This window comes from Emydura macquarii, unplaced genomic scaffold, assembly GCF_026122565.2.
Source record: "Emydura macquarii macquarii isolate MOO-44397 ecotype Brisbane River unplaced genomic scaffold, CSIRO-AGI_Emac_v2 contig_306, whole genome shotgun sequence".
Classification (NCBI taxonomy): domain Eukaryota; kingdom Metazoa; phylum Chordata; order Testudines; family Chelidae; genus Emydura; species Emydura macquarii.
In genome coordinates, this window is record NW_027130443.1 from 1 (window position 1) to 13,930 (window position 13,930).

Sequence of the window (13,930 nt, forward strand, 5' to 3'; positions counted from 1 at the left end):
CGGGCCCACCCTTGGTTGCGCCGACATCGATGTGTTTCATTTGGAAACCAGGCGGATCGGCTGCCTTCGCTAAGACCCAGACATGTCATCTCTGCCCACTCATTTCCATTTCTCCCGCCTCCACTTTTCTAGCATGGCCCAATATGAAACCTCAGTCACCTCTTGTCCATACCATGATCTAAAAAGCATTAGAATTCCATGTGCAAGTCTGAGCAAAATTATGAATTTATCTTAAAAACCGGTTTCTACAGATGTGACCAGTCCTGTGCCCAGGGCAGCCTCCTGATAATGCCAAGGGCAGGGCAGGCTGTAAAAGGGAGCATATTCTCCCAGAGCTGGTGGGTGGCACTAAAGCCAGACTTCCCAACCAGCCACAAACTGTGCTTCTGAATCCCCACAGAAGCCAGTACACAAATACACACAGCCCCTTCACTGCATTTCAGCCTCTGGCTCCCAAATCAGCACTAGGTCCAGTAAAGAGACCAGTTGTTTAAACTCTCTGCTCTTTACCAAAAAGGTTCCCTCTGACCCCAAAGGGTCAGCCACAGCACCAGATCAATATAAGTTTGGATCTTACTTAAAATCCCATGCTGCCAGCAAATCCTTCAGTAACTAAAACTAAAGGTTTGTTGTAAAAAGAAAGAAATAAACCATGAGAGAAATGTTAAAGGATTAAAGTAATCAGATACATACAGATGATTGAAAGTCCAGATACATCAGGTTTCTGGGAGAATTGTGGAGTTTGCAGGTGTGTACAGTTCCTCTGGTGTGCACCCAGTACCTGGATGGGTCTCAGTCCTTCGGTTCAGTTGCAAGTGAATTGATCCAGAGGTAGGTGTGTGTCTGTAGCTGAACAGGAACAAAGACCAAATGGTTTCTGTGGTTTGATCTTATAAACCTTCTGTCCCGGGCCATGCTGTCTTGGGGAATGTTACAATAACTAAAATGGAGTCCAGGGTCACATGGGCCAATCCTGGTAACGCCTCAGGTATGCCTTTAGTTTCTTCCTGGGCATCCGTGAGTGTTTTAATGGGCCATTAAGCAGGCTATCATCCTGCCGCCTCTCTGTCTGGGGTGTGTCCCAGCCAGCCCAAACTGACATACAGAAATATCAAATACTTCCATAACTTCCATTTCACATATCACACATGAACACAAGTATCATCACCTGACTCAGCACACTGCAGCCTTTCTAACAGCACCTGACCTGGCATAGCTCACATGAATTCTTATGATTTTGACACACTGATGTTAACCAAGATGACAAATGCCCCCCGCCACCTACCCAGCATGACAACATGATGGATACAAAATAAGCTATTTGTTGTTTGCTGTGTTGGGGTAAGTCCTGACGGTCCCGGGATATGAGCAAGACAAGGTCTCCGACTTTGACTGGTGAAAGAGACCCGCTTGCGAGCGCCACGGAGCTTTGCCCGTCTCTTGCCTCGAAGTTGGGCTCCCCTCACCCATCTCGTCTCTCTCACAGAAGGCAATCCAAAGAATTGATTTTGAGTGTTTCCCGGCAAAAACGTCAGCCGACGCGACACAGTCGCACAGAACGGGATCGCAATTAAGCTGCATTTTCCGAGGGCAGCAGGGTCTACCAGCTATTTACCAACCAGCTCGTTAGCGTCTCCTCCGCAGCACCAAGCAGAGGGCGACAAAGGACAGACGTTCTGCTCCCGACCTGAAAAGACTCCAGAAAAACCTTCACAATTGTTGTAGGGCAGCAACAGGTGATAGATTAAGGCACGCCAGGGTAGAAACAGTAGGGTCTCCTCCAAAGGCCACTGGACTCCTGGGTTTTCGTCCCAGCTCTATCACTGCCCTCTTTGTTTCCCCGCTCAACCTCCGTTTGTTCAGACCGTGAGTTCTTCAAGCCATGGCCTGTCTCTCTCTGTGTGCAAGAGCAGGATTTTACCCCAACGGTGGAGTTGATTCCATGGATGCCAATGAGAGAGAGGAATAACTGGGAGGTTCACTGAAAACAATAGCTGACAGCGGGACCTTGTCCTCTGCTTTAACTGCACAAATATGCCAGGCTTAGACACAGGCATGCATTGCTGCTCTGACCAGTTTGTGGCAGCTTCTAAAGCATGTTGAGTGCCACTAGAGGGCTATAGAGGGATTGAGTCCTACTCCTACAAGACTATGATGAGGTACCTCAGGTTGTAGCCAAATCAGTAAACCTTGGCTTCTGCCTCCAGGCTAATACAAGAGAGGTGCCTATTAGAACAGTAGTTGCAACAGTGACCCAGCTGATCTGTGATGCCTTGGAGACTTCCAAGCAAGCGGGGGTGGCGCAGCAGGCCAACAAGTGTTCTAGTGTGTGGGGGGGGGGGAGGGGAGGCAGAGGATGACTGGGAACCCCTTTTTGGATGGATTAAATCCTGCGCCTCACGCTCCATTTTCTCCCCTCTCCCCCGGCTGCAGGTGGAGGAGTTCAAGCTGTCCTGCCGGCGCTGGCTGGGTGACATCATCCTGGTGCGGCTCCACAAGGAGCCCTACTCCTTCTACCCCAGCGACAACTGGTACTGCAGCTACGTGGAGGTCGTCTCCCCCATGGGCAGCTGTACCGCTTCCCCTGCTACCAGTGGATCGAGGGCTACCGCACCCTGGAGCTGCGGGAGGGCAAAGGTAGGAGCCTGGGGCTGACGGAAGGTGCTTGGGGCCTTATCATCTATCTGTCTGTCTGTCTATCCATCCATCCATCCCCATACACACCATCTATCTATCTATCACATTCTCTCCTCTCCCCTCCAGCCCAGACGGTTAGCGATGACGCCGATTGCCCATTGCTGCAGCAGCAGCGGCTGGCTGAGCTGAAGCAGCGTCAGGAGAGCTATGGGTGAGTGAGACCCCCGTGGCGGGAGGGGAGCTCCCCAGGGGTCAGGCCTGCGCGGGGTCCCGGGGATGGAGGGTGCGGTGGGAATTGCAGGCAAGGTGGGCCCGGGATGGCAGCGGAGGGCGGCTGCATTTGGAGGGGCAGTGGACGGCCAGGGCTAACGTCCCCCATGGTCTCTCCCCCGCCAGGTGGAAGGAGTACGCCCCCGGGCTGCCCCGGTGCCTGGACGTGGAGAACATCATCGAGCTGGACTGCAACACCATGTACTCCTTCACCAAGAGCACCAACTTCCTGCTCCGCGGGGGCAACGCGTGAGTGCGGCTTCCCCGCGGCCCAGACCCTTCCCAGGGCCTAACCCCTAACCTACCCCTATAAACTATCCCTATCCCTATCCACTAACCCTATTCATTAACCTTCTACACAACCTTACCCCGTACACTGACCCTTCCCCTATAAACCAACCCTACCTCTAAACACAACCACATTCACTAACCCTAACCCTATAAACTAACCCTATACACTAACCCCACCTCTATAAACAACCACATAAACTAACCCTAACCCTACCTCTATACACTAACCCTATAGAATTATTCTAACCCTCACCCTATACACTAACTCTAACACAATAGGTCTATAGACAACCCTGTACACTAACCCTAACCCCATACACTAACTCTAGACACTAACCCTAATCCTAGCCCTATAAAGGAACCTGACCCCCATAAACTAACCTTACCTCTATACACAGCCCTATTAACTAAGCACAACCCTAGCCCTAACCCTGTACACAGCGCTAGTCACTCACCCAATACACTAAACCGACCCTATTCACAAATCCCAGCCAGAACCATGTAACCTTCTGCCAGGTGGAGTGGGCAGCAACCAGACCAGGTTCAATATCTAGGACTTCCTTTTCAACACTACGACGCAAAACTGGCTTGTAACCCAGGGAAATCACACACCACCCCTCGGGTGCCTCTTCTCACGAGCACAGCGACAAAGCACAGAAAAGAAACTTTGGCTGACTGGCGGGAAGTCCCTCGGCCTCCATTTAACGGGAGAGCAAAAAAAACCACCTGCCCTGGAATACGCTGGGCCATGTCTTTCGCCTCCGCTTCTCGAGTCCAAGAAGGAAAAGTTCCTTTAACATGCCCTCCACCCCGCCACCCCCTCCCAAGGGTTGTGCTTCGTCAGTGAAGATGCCTAGTCCCCATCTCCTTTCCCAGGGGGCTGCATCCAAGCCCCCCCTGCTTACCGCGTTCAGTTCAGTTCAGGGTGACCCCGCCGGTCAGGCCCTGCATTCACATTTAAAGCCTTCATTCAATCTCACGTTAAAATGATGGGAATGCCGGGCTTAAAGGAAGCGTCTCCAGGCCTCTGGGTACAAGGCCTGGATTATGCGAAAGTACAAACGTTTGATTGAAATCATAGGATACAAAGCTCTGCAACGTCCCAGATTGAAGGGTCATCAATTTAGCAGCCCAGCGGCATACTAGCGTCCAACTATGCCGCCCTACACCTCTACAAAAATGATATTACAAGCAGTTCGTGGAAAGCAAATGTAGCAACGCGGGGGTGGGGAGGGGGAGTTGTTGCTCGGTGAATGAGAATTTTAGGACAGCCGGGTCTGTCTGTAGATACAAACCATCAGCAAAAAACCTCTCCGTTCCTTTCACGGCATCGTGTCTCCATGGCCGCTCCAGCTCATGCCTCCTGGTACAGCCGGCGTCCGGTGACGCCCACCCGACCACCTGGGGGGTGTCCATCACCATCGTGACAAGCGATTTGTAACCCGGCACCTGCCAAAGTGGATTGCTGTGGCAACGCGCCGTCTCTCTGCCTGCTGGGGACCGGGGCCGAGGGTGGATGTGCTCACGTCGATACAGTCTGGGCCTGAAGCCTTTGCCCCGCCCCAGCCAGCTGTCACGCAGCCCCTGCCTACACCGATACAATAACCATAACCCTAATCCTAACCCTACACTCTAACAGTAACCATAACTCTATACAATAGCCATAACCCTAACCCTATACACTAACCATACCCAAACCATAACCCTATGCACTAACCATACCCCAATAAACTAACCATAACTCAATAAACTAACCATAACCCAAACCATAACCCTATACACTAATCTTAACTCCTAACCCACCCCCTATAGACTACAGCCTAACCCAGAACATTAAACTCTACCCCAGATCCTAACCTGGGACATGGAAGGAACAACCCCCCTGCCATGTGCGCCCCATCCCTACCCCAAGCCCCCCCTCAGGGCTCACACCCGCTCGCTCTCTCGTCCCCTCTCCCCAGGCAGGTGGAGCTGCGGCTGAAAGGTTTCCTGAGCTGCACCAACTCCTGGGCGAAGCTGGACGACATCAGCAAGGTTTTCTGCTTCAACAAGACCCCGATCACAGGTGGGTGACCCCCTCCCCACTCCCCACTCACCCGGCCCCCGTGAGCCCCATGCACAGCGCAAGATGCTTGTGATGTGTGTGAGATGCAAGCGGTGGGAGATCCCCAGTCCCCCCATGTGCCAGTTCCGGCCCAGACCCCCACCGAGAGGGGGTCCCCGTCGTGCCCAGACACACAGCGAGAGGCGGCCCCCGGCTGGCAGCGCTCGCCCCTCTCTACCCATAGGTGGGACCGTGAGCCCCATTCCCCAGTGGGAGGAGGCCAAGCCCCCCCCCCCTGAGAGATGCAGAAAGTCCCCCGAGGAGCCCGGGGTGGGAATAGGACCCGACTCCCCTGAGCACCCCCGGCCCAGCGCTTTGACCCCACAGCCGCCCTGGTGCTGTGTCCCCCAGAGTACGTGCGGGCGCACTGGCGCGAGGATGCCTTCTTCGGGTACCAGTTCCTGAACGGGGTCCACCCGGTGCTGATCCGGCGATGCACACAGCTGCCCAGCAACTTCCCCGTCACGCCGGACGTGGTGGCCGGCTGCCTGGGCGAGGGCACCACCCTGCCGGAGGAACTGGAGGTGAGTGGGGCGCCGGGGTTCCCCCGTGGGACCCGGACACAGGCTGGAGCTCTCGCGCCGGCATCACTCCGCCGTTGCGCCAGGCGGAAGCAGCCACGGGCCAGGGGAGTCCGGTGGGTCCTGCGCCAGAGGCCCTAGGCACGCTAGCGGCGGGCATTTGGCTCCGGGGTTTAATCCCAGGGCACTGCTGCAGGAAGCACACAGCGCTGGGAGGGGGCACTGCTGCGGGAAGCGCACAGCGCCGGCATCTCAGCTCTGCGGCCCCAGATGCGCTGGGCTTTCCCAGCAGCCCCGCACTCTGCTCTGCTCTCCTTGTGCCCTGCAGAAGGGGAACATCTTCATCGCTGACTACAAAATCCTAGAGGACATCCCGGCCACCAAGATCAACGGCTACCGGCAGTGCATCGCCGCGCCCCTCTGCCTGCTGCACCTACAGCCCTCCGGGGAGATCGTCCCTGTGGCCATCCAGGTGAGCAGCCCCCGGCGCCCCCACATGCTGCCAGGGCTGGAGACTGTGGTCTAAAGGACTGGCTCAGAGAGAGAACCCAGGAGTCCTGGTTCCCAGCCCCCTGCTCTAACCATTCAACCCCACTCACCTCCCAGAGCTGGAACAGAACCCAGAAGTCCTGGCTCCCTAATCCCCCCTCACCACACCTCTGGGTCACACTGATCTTCGCTGGCAGTGCATGGCCTTTCTGCTGATTCCCCTGCACCTGTCTCTGAAGGCCCCTGCCTTTGCCTGTGGGTCTGAATGCCCGTGCAGGCACCAGACCTGTCTGTCCCTTCCACAGCGTCCGGGGGTTGGGTAAAGTGAGGGTACAGAATGGGATTAGGGATAAAGTGTAGTATTAGGGTATAGAGTACAGCTAATGTGGGGTATAAAGTAGGGTTAGGGTGTAGCGTGGGGCCAGGGATTAAGGGTAGCGTATAGAATAGGGTTAGGGTCAGGATTAGAGGTTAGGGTTAGGGTGTAGAGTAGGGATAAGAGCCAAATCCCGACGCAGGCTAGATGGGCCCAAGGGACAGGTCCAGGGCGGCAGAGAGCGGGCGGAAACCAGGCTAGATAGATGCACACCCTGGTTGTGTCCAACTGGCTGTAGGCATTGGCACCCCAGATGCCTTTGCGTGCCTCCAGATGTGCATATGCTCCCACCCAGAAGTGCCCAGCTGTGTGTGTGGGGGGGTGCCCATGCCCAACGTGTGTGTGTGTGTGAGAGCGGTGTGTCTGTGTGTGCCCAGTTGTGCGTGTAGGCCCATCCAAGCTCCGTTTGCACACCCCTGCTCTCTGCCTCTCCTCTTTGTAACGGCGGATTTGTTGCTCCGTTGTGTCCCCTCATCTCGGCAGTCGGGTCCCAGCCCCGGGGCTCCCCCGGGGGTCAGCAGGATTCACCCGCCCGGCCTGTGCCCACCCGCCCCTAGCTCCCCCATGTCTCTCTCCCCCACAGCTCAGCCAGAGCCCAGGTCCCGACAGCCCCATCTTCCTGCCCAGCGACTCCGAGTGGGACTGGACCCTGGCCAAGACCTGGGTGCGCAACGCCGATTTCCTCGTGCACGAGCTGGTCAGCCACTTGCTTCTCACCCACCTGATCGACGAGGCCTTCGTCCTGGCCACCCTGCGCCAGCTGCCCCTGTGCCACCCGCTCTTCAAGGTGAGGGAGGGGCCGGGCCGCCAGAGGGCTCCCGGTGTGCCGCCAGCTGTGCCCAGCTGTGCAGGAGAGAAGCGCCACACGTCCAACCGCCCCGGCGGAGGCCTGGCCTGGATGTGCCCGGCAAGAGCTGGGGGAGATGGAGCCACCTCCGGCTTCTGGGAGGGGCCAGGTCCCTGCCCCTGGGGCTCCTGCAGGGTTGGGGGGAAGGGGGAGATGGCCCGCTTACCCTCACCCGCCCGCTGAGTCTCTACCCTTCCCCAGCTCCTGATGCCCCACACGCGCTACACGCTGCACGTCAACGTCCTGGGCAGGACCCTGCTGCTCCGACATGATGGGATTTTGGACAGGGTAAGAGAGTGCCACGGTCAGGGGCCTGAGACACCACTGCCCTCCCGGAGCCAGGGAGAGAACCCAGGAGTCCTGGCTCCCAGCCCCCCCCGCTCTAACCACTAGCCCCCACTGCCCTCCCGGAGCCAGGGAGAGAACCCAGGAGTCCTGGCTCCCAGCCTCCCTGCTCTAACCACATAAACCCCACTCCTCTCCCAGGCCCACATAGGCCCCTCTAGCATTCGGTCCAGAGAGAAATAACAGCTGCTTTGTTCGCTCACATGGCAGCACTCCAGGGCGGGTCACCCCCTGGCGAGGGCTCCCAGGCACTTGCATGCGAGGGGACGTCTGCCTCCCATTTGTCTGGGTTTTATTTCTCTTGCCCCATCTTCAACCTAGACCAGGTTTCAAAAGACCACAGCTCTGACCTGCCCAGCGACGCCCCGCTAGGCGCCCACCGAGACAGCCCCAGCCACCCTCCGGTTCATCCCCCCTCGCCCTGTCTCACGCCCGTCACAAGGTGCTGTTCCTGCCCTTCCAACCCGATGCCGCGTATCGGGGAGTAAAAACCGCGCCGGGAACCTGGAGTGGCGGCCTCACCTGGAACAGCCAAAGCGCTTGCCCCGGATCGCCTCGATAGAAAAACCCTCGGGAACCCCCTGGAGAGCGGATCCCTCGCGCTGTCGTCCACCCAGCTGCCCTTCCAGCTTGTCGGGACAGTCCACAATTCACTTCCAGGGGAGCACGGGTGAGGTCCCAGCGAGCCGGAGACAGGCAACCCGAGTCTGTGTCTTTGAAAAAGGTGGAACAAAGAGGCTGTAGGGAATTATACAGCAGTCAGCCTGACTTCGCCACCTGGGAAGAGACTGGAACAAATGATAAAACAGCCACTCTGCCAGTGTGGATTTTTTTTCCTCAAGAACAAATCACGCCAAACCGACCCAATGCCTTTCTTTGACAGCGTTCTCGACCGCGTGGGAAGGGGAGAAGCAGTGGACGTGATCTAGCTTGATTTGAAGCCAGCTTTTCACACGGTCTCTGTCCGTTCTCAAAAGCGAAGGGGGGAAATACGGGCTGGTTGAAATCACTATGCGGTGGGCGCCCCACGGGTTGAAAGCCCGGACTCAAAGAGCAGTTACAATGGTTTGCTGTCCAACCGGGCGTATCCCACAAGGGGCACCCTTGGTTTGGCCTTCTGCAATATTTTCCTGAATGACTTGGGAGGGGATCACTTGATGATTATCTGCTTGGTTCACTCCCTCTGAAGCACCTGGAGTTGGCCCCTGTGTGAAAACAGGACGCTGGGCTAGATGGACCCTTGGTCTGACCGTTCTTACAACTTGGCCAATGATCATTTTCATGATATAGCAGAGGTTAGTCCTGCTTTGAGCAGGGGGTTGGACTAGATGACCTCCTGAGGTCCCTTCCAACTCTAATATTCTATGATTCTATGATTCATGACACAGAACGGGGCGTCTGCTTCTAAAATTTGCAGCGGATCCCCCAAGTCCGGGAAGGGTCGCCGGCGCTTTGGGAGGGCAGGATTCGAATTCAAAACGACCGTGGCAGATGGGAAAACTGGGATGCAGGACACGCTGAAATCCAATGAAGACAAGCGCAAAGAGCTACAGTCGGGAAGGGAAAATCCACACCATAGGGTCTAACTAGCTGGGGAAGGGGGCGGGTCGTCAGCTGAAAAGGATCCGGCAGCTCTAGTAGATCACAAATTGAATACGAGCCCACAGTGCGATGCAGCAGCAAAAAGGTGAATCTCTTTCTGCGGTGTCTAAACAGGAGTAAGAGACGGGAGTTAATGGTCCTGCTCTACTCCGCCCTGGGGAGACCTCGGCTGGAGTACCACTTCGCACGTGAAGCAAGACATGGCCGGATTGGAGAGAGTCCATCAAGGAGTAACAAGCACGATAAAGCGTTTAGAAACCTTGACCTATGAGGCCAGGTTAAAAAAAAAAAAAAACGGGGCACGTTTACTCCTGAGAGGAGACAACTGAAGGGGGGCCTGAGAAAAGCCTTTCAGCTCGATCTAAAGAGGCTGGCGAGCAATCGTTCTTCACGGACAAGAAATAAGGGGCTCGATCTCCAGCAAGGGAGATTTAGGTTGGAAAAACGTTTTAACGCCAAGGAGAGAGAAGCTCTAGTGCAGATGGCCAAGAGAGACGGTGGAGTCTCCGTTGCTGGGAGGGGTTTCAGAACAGGTTGGACCAAACACCCGGTCATGGCTGGTCTAGGTTTACTCGGTCCTTCCTCAGCGCAGGGGGCTGGACTAGATGGCCTCCCCGCCTGAGGTTCCTACAAAACGATGGGTGAGCGGGCAGGCATTTACCTTGCACGGGGGGCGTTTGTAAGGTAGGACTGCCTTGCGTTGAACCAGATCACGGCCGTATTTCATTACAAGCCGGCCCGCTTGCTCAGCAGTTCAAGGCTTTGTCTGTGGTCTCTTCCCAGGGGGTGAGTCCAGGACTCGCTGGCACCAAAGTGCTGCTGGCCAAAGGCATGGCCGGCCTGACCTACGCCTCCCTCTGCCTCCCCGACGACATCCAGGAGCGCGGGGTTGACTCCATCCCCAATTACTACTACCGAGATGACGGGCTGAAGGTCTGGTCGGCCATTGAGAGGTGAGGGGCTGGGGGAGAGGTTGGTGAGGCAGAGGATGTGGGAAATTCCCCCGGGGCTCGGAGCTGGTTGGAAATGCAGCTTCCTTGGCACGTGAAGAATTCGCAGTTAAAAAAAGAATTGGCCAAAAGAAATTTTTCAATCACACCAGCCACCCACCTAGGCTAGTGGTACCGGGCCTCACAAACGCCGACCACTGTCGGAAATCGAACCCCCGGGGCCTTGGGAGCCTCCCATATCAAGAATATGTGGGGAGGGTCAAAAGACCAATTGGACATCGGCTGCAACGTTGGAAGCCCTCCCCCCGTAAGTTTCATTCTTGCCTTTATTCCTGGAGGCCACCTCACGACTCCCCCCCACCAAATATCGATGCCCGGGTCGGTGGTCGGGCTGACCGTGCCGCGAACGAATGACGGGCATGCCACAGAAAGGGAGCACCAGAAAAGTCTGAAGCACTTGGGGTTGACTTTTTAGGGGTCTCTGCTTAACGGAGACCTTTATCCCAACCTCCTTGATTTACTTTGTGTATTACGATATATCGGTGGGACGGGGGAAGGCATGAAACATTTATACATGCACAAAAATAGGGAGGAAAAGCCAAAGGCTGGGAATTCTGCCCGAAACCAAATTGTGGGAAAAGGCACTGGGGTGGGGGGACGGACACATGAGTCAAGTCAAGACTTGGGGATGGGGACTCTTGGTTAACGTGTTAACTTCCAGAAGACCAAGTCCATTTGAAGAGATCCACTTGGTGGCAGAGGGTGGACTAGATCCCAGGTCACCTGGCAATCAGGCAGAGCCTAAGCCACCAGACCTTGAATCCACAGCTAGGAAAGAGACGTGGAGGGGATGCTGTGTGAGGTAGGGGGTGGGGTAGCCCGGGGCCGTTTGCAGACGCTGGCAGAGTGCATTATCAACCCACCCACGCTGACACGTCTCTCCTCTCCCCAGCTTCGTCTCTGGTATCGTCAAGCACTATTACCGTAGCGACGCCCACGTCCAGGCCGACAGCGAGCTGCAGGCCTGGGCAGACGAGATCTTCTATGGAGGCTTCCTGGGGAACCAGGAGTCCGGTATGGGCCATGGGAATGCAGAGTCACCGGGCTCTATGCAGGGGGTATCTCTGGACTGGGCGACACAGGCCAAATGACGGTGGCCCAGATCCCAGCCGGTGTCAATGGGCGTCTCTCCATTGGAGTCAATGGGGCCAGATCCCGGCTGGTGTCAACGGGCGTCTCTCCATTGGAGTCAATGGGGCCAGATCCCGGCTGGTGTCAATAGGCGTCTCCCCAATGGCATTGATGCTGATTTCCACCCGCTCAGAGTCTGTCCCAGCAGAAACCAGCAAGACCCAGCGTCCAGAAATGGCCTCAGGAGGCGACCGAGGAATTTACTCACTCAGTGACCCTGGCACACAGCTGCCTGGGGAGAGATGGAGGGACGGACCCAGGGCCACAGGGACAAGGACCCCGAGGGCAAGTGGCCCTGAAGTTTGGGGGTCATGACCCTGGGAGGGGAGAAGGTCCTGAACCCACAAGGACAGGGTGGCCTGTTGGGCTGCGGGTCACAGTGCTGGAGGGGGCTATGGAGTGACCGGGAACAGCCCCTCCACCCCCCGTGGGAACGTGAGGAGTGGGCCAGGGCCAGGCCGGTGACGCCTTTTCTCCATCCTGCAGGCTTCCCCTCCTCTCTGCAGAGCATCCCCGAGCTGGTCAAGTACCTGACCATGTGGATCTACTGCTGCTCGGCCCGGCACGCCGCCCTCAATAACGGGCAGGTAAGATGAGGCCAGCCGGGCGGCCTGGAGCCCCATTCCCTGCCCCACACCGGGGCCTGGGGTCCAGCCACCAACCCCACAACCCTGCACCCCACAGGGGACCCTGGGGTCTGGCCACCGACCCCCCAACCCTGCACCGCATCATGCTCTGGGGTCCAGCCACCGACCCCTCAAACTCCTAGCTTCCCTGGCTCCCAGCCCTCAGGGAGACCCCAGACACCTCAGGACCCAGCCCCCATAGCCATGCTCAGCCCCCCAACCCACCCACACCCCTTGACCCCCCCCACCCAGTGCCCATGGGTGAGATGCTGGCAAAGCCCAGGTCCCCTGGCTGAGCCGGGCCCTGTCCATGCTGGTGCCCCTCGGGAGGGGTGGGGTAGGAGTCCCAGGCTAGGCTGGGTGTGGGGTCCCCGGCTGCACTGACCGTGGGGTCTCCTGGGCCGCAGTACGACCTGGGCGCCTGGATGCCCAACTACCCATCATCCATGAGGAACCCCCCACCCACGGCCAAGGGTACCACCTCCCTGGAGAGCTACCTGGACACCATCCCGGAGGTCAACACCACCAGCCTCATCCTCTTCACGCTCTGGGTCCTCTGCTGCGAGCCGGGTGACTCGGTGAGGACAAGGGCGCAAGGGGGCGCTGTGGGGTGGGGAGCAGGGCGGGGAGCAGCAGGGGGCGCTGTGGGGTGGGGAGCAGGGCGGGGGGGCGGGGAGCAGCAGGGGGTGCTGTGGGGTGGGGAGCAGGGCGGGGCTCAGCAGGGGACACTATGGGGTGGGGACCAGGGCGGGGGGGGGAACGGGGAGCAGTAGGGGGTGCTATGGGGCACCATCCTTCTCTGGCCTAAACTCTTCAGTCTTGCTACACAGTTGTTAAACACCTGCCCCATGCTGCAGGGCAGATATGGGATCCCTGTATAGCCACCCGCCCTGCACCAGAGGTGGACGCATCTCAGCGCCAGGCGAGGGAGTCCTTCCGTGCTCTCCCTCACCACTCTCCCATTCCCTTGCAGAGACCCCTGGGCAAGTACCCCGATGAGCACTTCACGGAGGAGGAGCCCAAGCAGCTGATCACAGCCTTCCAGGGGCGCCTGGCCCAGATCTCCCAGGAGGTCCAGGAGAGGAACAAATCCCTGCCCATCCCCTACCGCTACCTGGATCCCCAGCAAGTCGAGAACAGCACGTCCATCTGAGCCCGGCGGGCGAGCCCCTGGGACGGGCCCCGCGCGGCCGCTGGGAACACCGGCCCCATCGCGTCGGTCCTGTAATCCTGTCCCGGGAGCAATAAAACACAGACTGGTTCCACTCTGAATGGCTGATTATGTCGAGTGGGTTCTCTCCCAGCTCTGGCAGGGGAGTGGGGACTAGTGGTGAGAGCAGAGAGGGCTGGGAGCCGGGACTCCTGGGTTCCATTGTCCCTAGGCTAGTCTCCTAGGCTCACTGTACCTCAGTTTACTCCTAATCACAATGAGATGCTATTCCCAAAATGTACCCCAGGGGGAGTTAAGATTTGCCCAGGGTCAGGCCAGGGGAAGACATGGGGTTGGCCCTGGGCAGCGAGAATGGCTCCCACGGGAAGGACATGCCTTGAAGACTCTCTAGCCCGACTTTTTATTTATATGGTCACATACAGATGTTTTTTTTGCTCCGCAGCTAAATATTCACCAACTGCATCCAGCGCCCTCAGAGATGAACGTGGTCGATCCCAGGCCTCCCCTTTA

General features: G+C 57.4%; 1 protein-coding gene across 1 annotated transcript; it reads left to right on the plus strand.

Moving 5' to 3' along the window:
* Positions 1-2,433: 2,433 nt before the first annotated feature.
* LOC137157612 (hydroperoxide isomerase ALOXE3-like) lies at positions 2,434-13,477 on the plus strand (the record flags this gene model as incomplete). The annotated part of the gene is given in 14 exon segments (XM_067554995.1): positions 2,434-2,560; positions 2,563-2,637; positions 2,764-2,848; positions 3,034-3,156; positions 5,160-5,263; positions 5,654-5,826; positions 6,152-6,295; positions 7,272-7,475; positions 7,737-7,823; positions 10,266-10,435; positions 11,385-11,506; positions 12,110-12,210; positions 12,657-12,827; positions 13,223-13,477. Coding segments are annotated over 14 exon segments (1,866 nt in total), but the record flags the coding sequence as incomplete, so codon positions are not given.
* Positions 13,478-13,930: the final 453 nt, after the last annotated feature.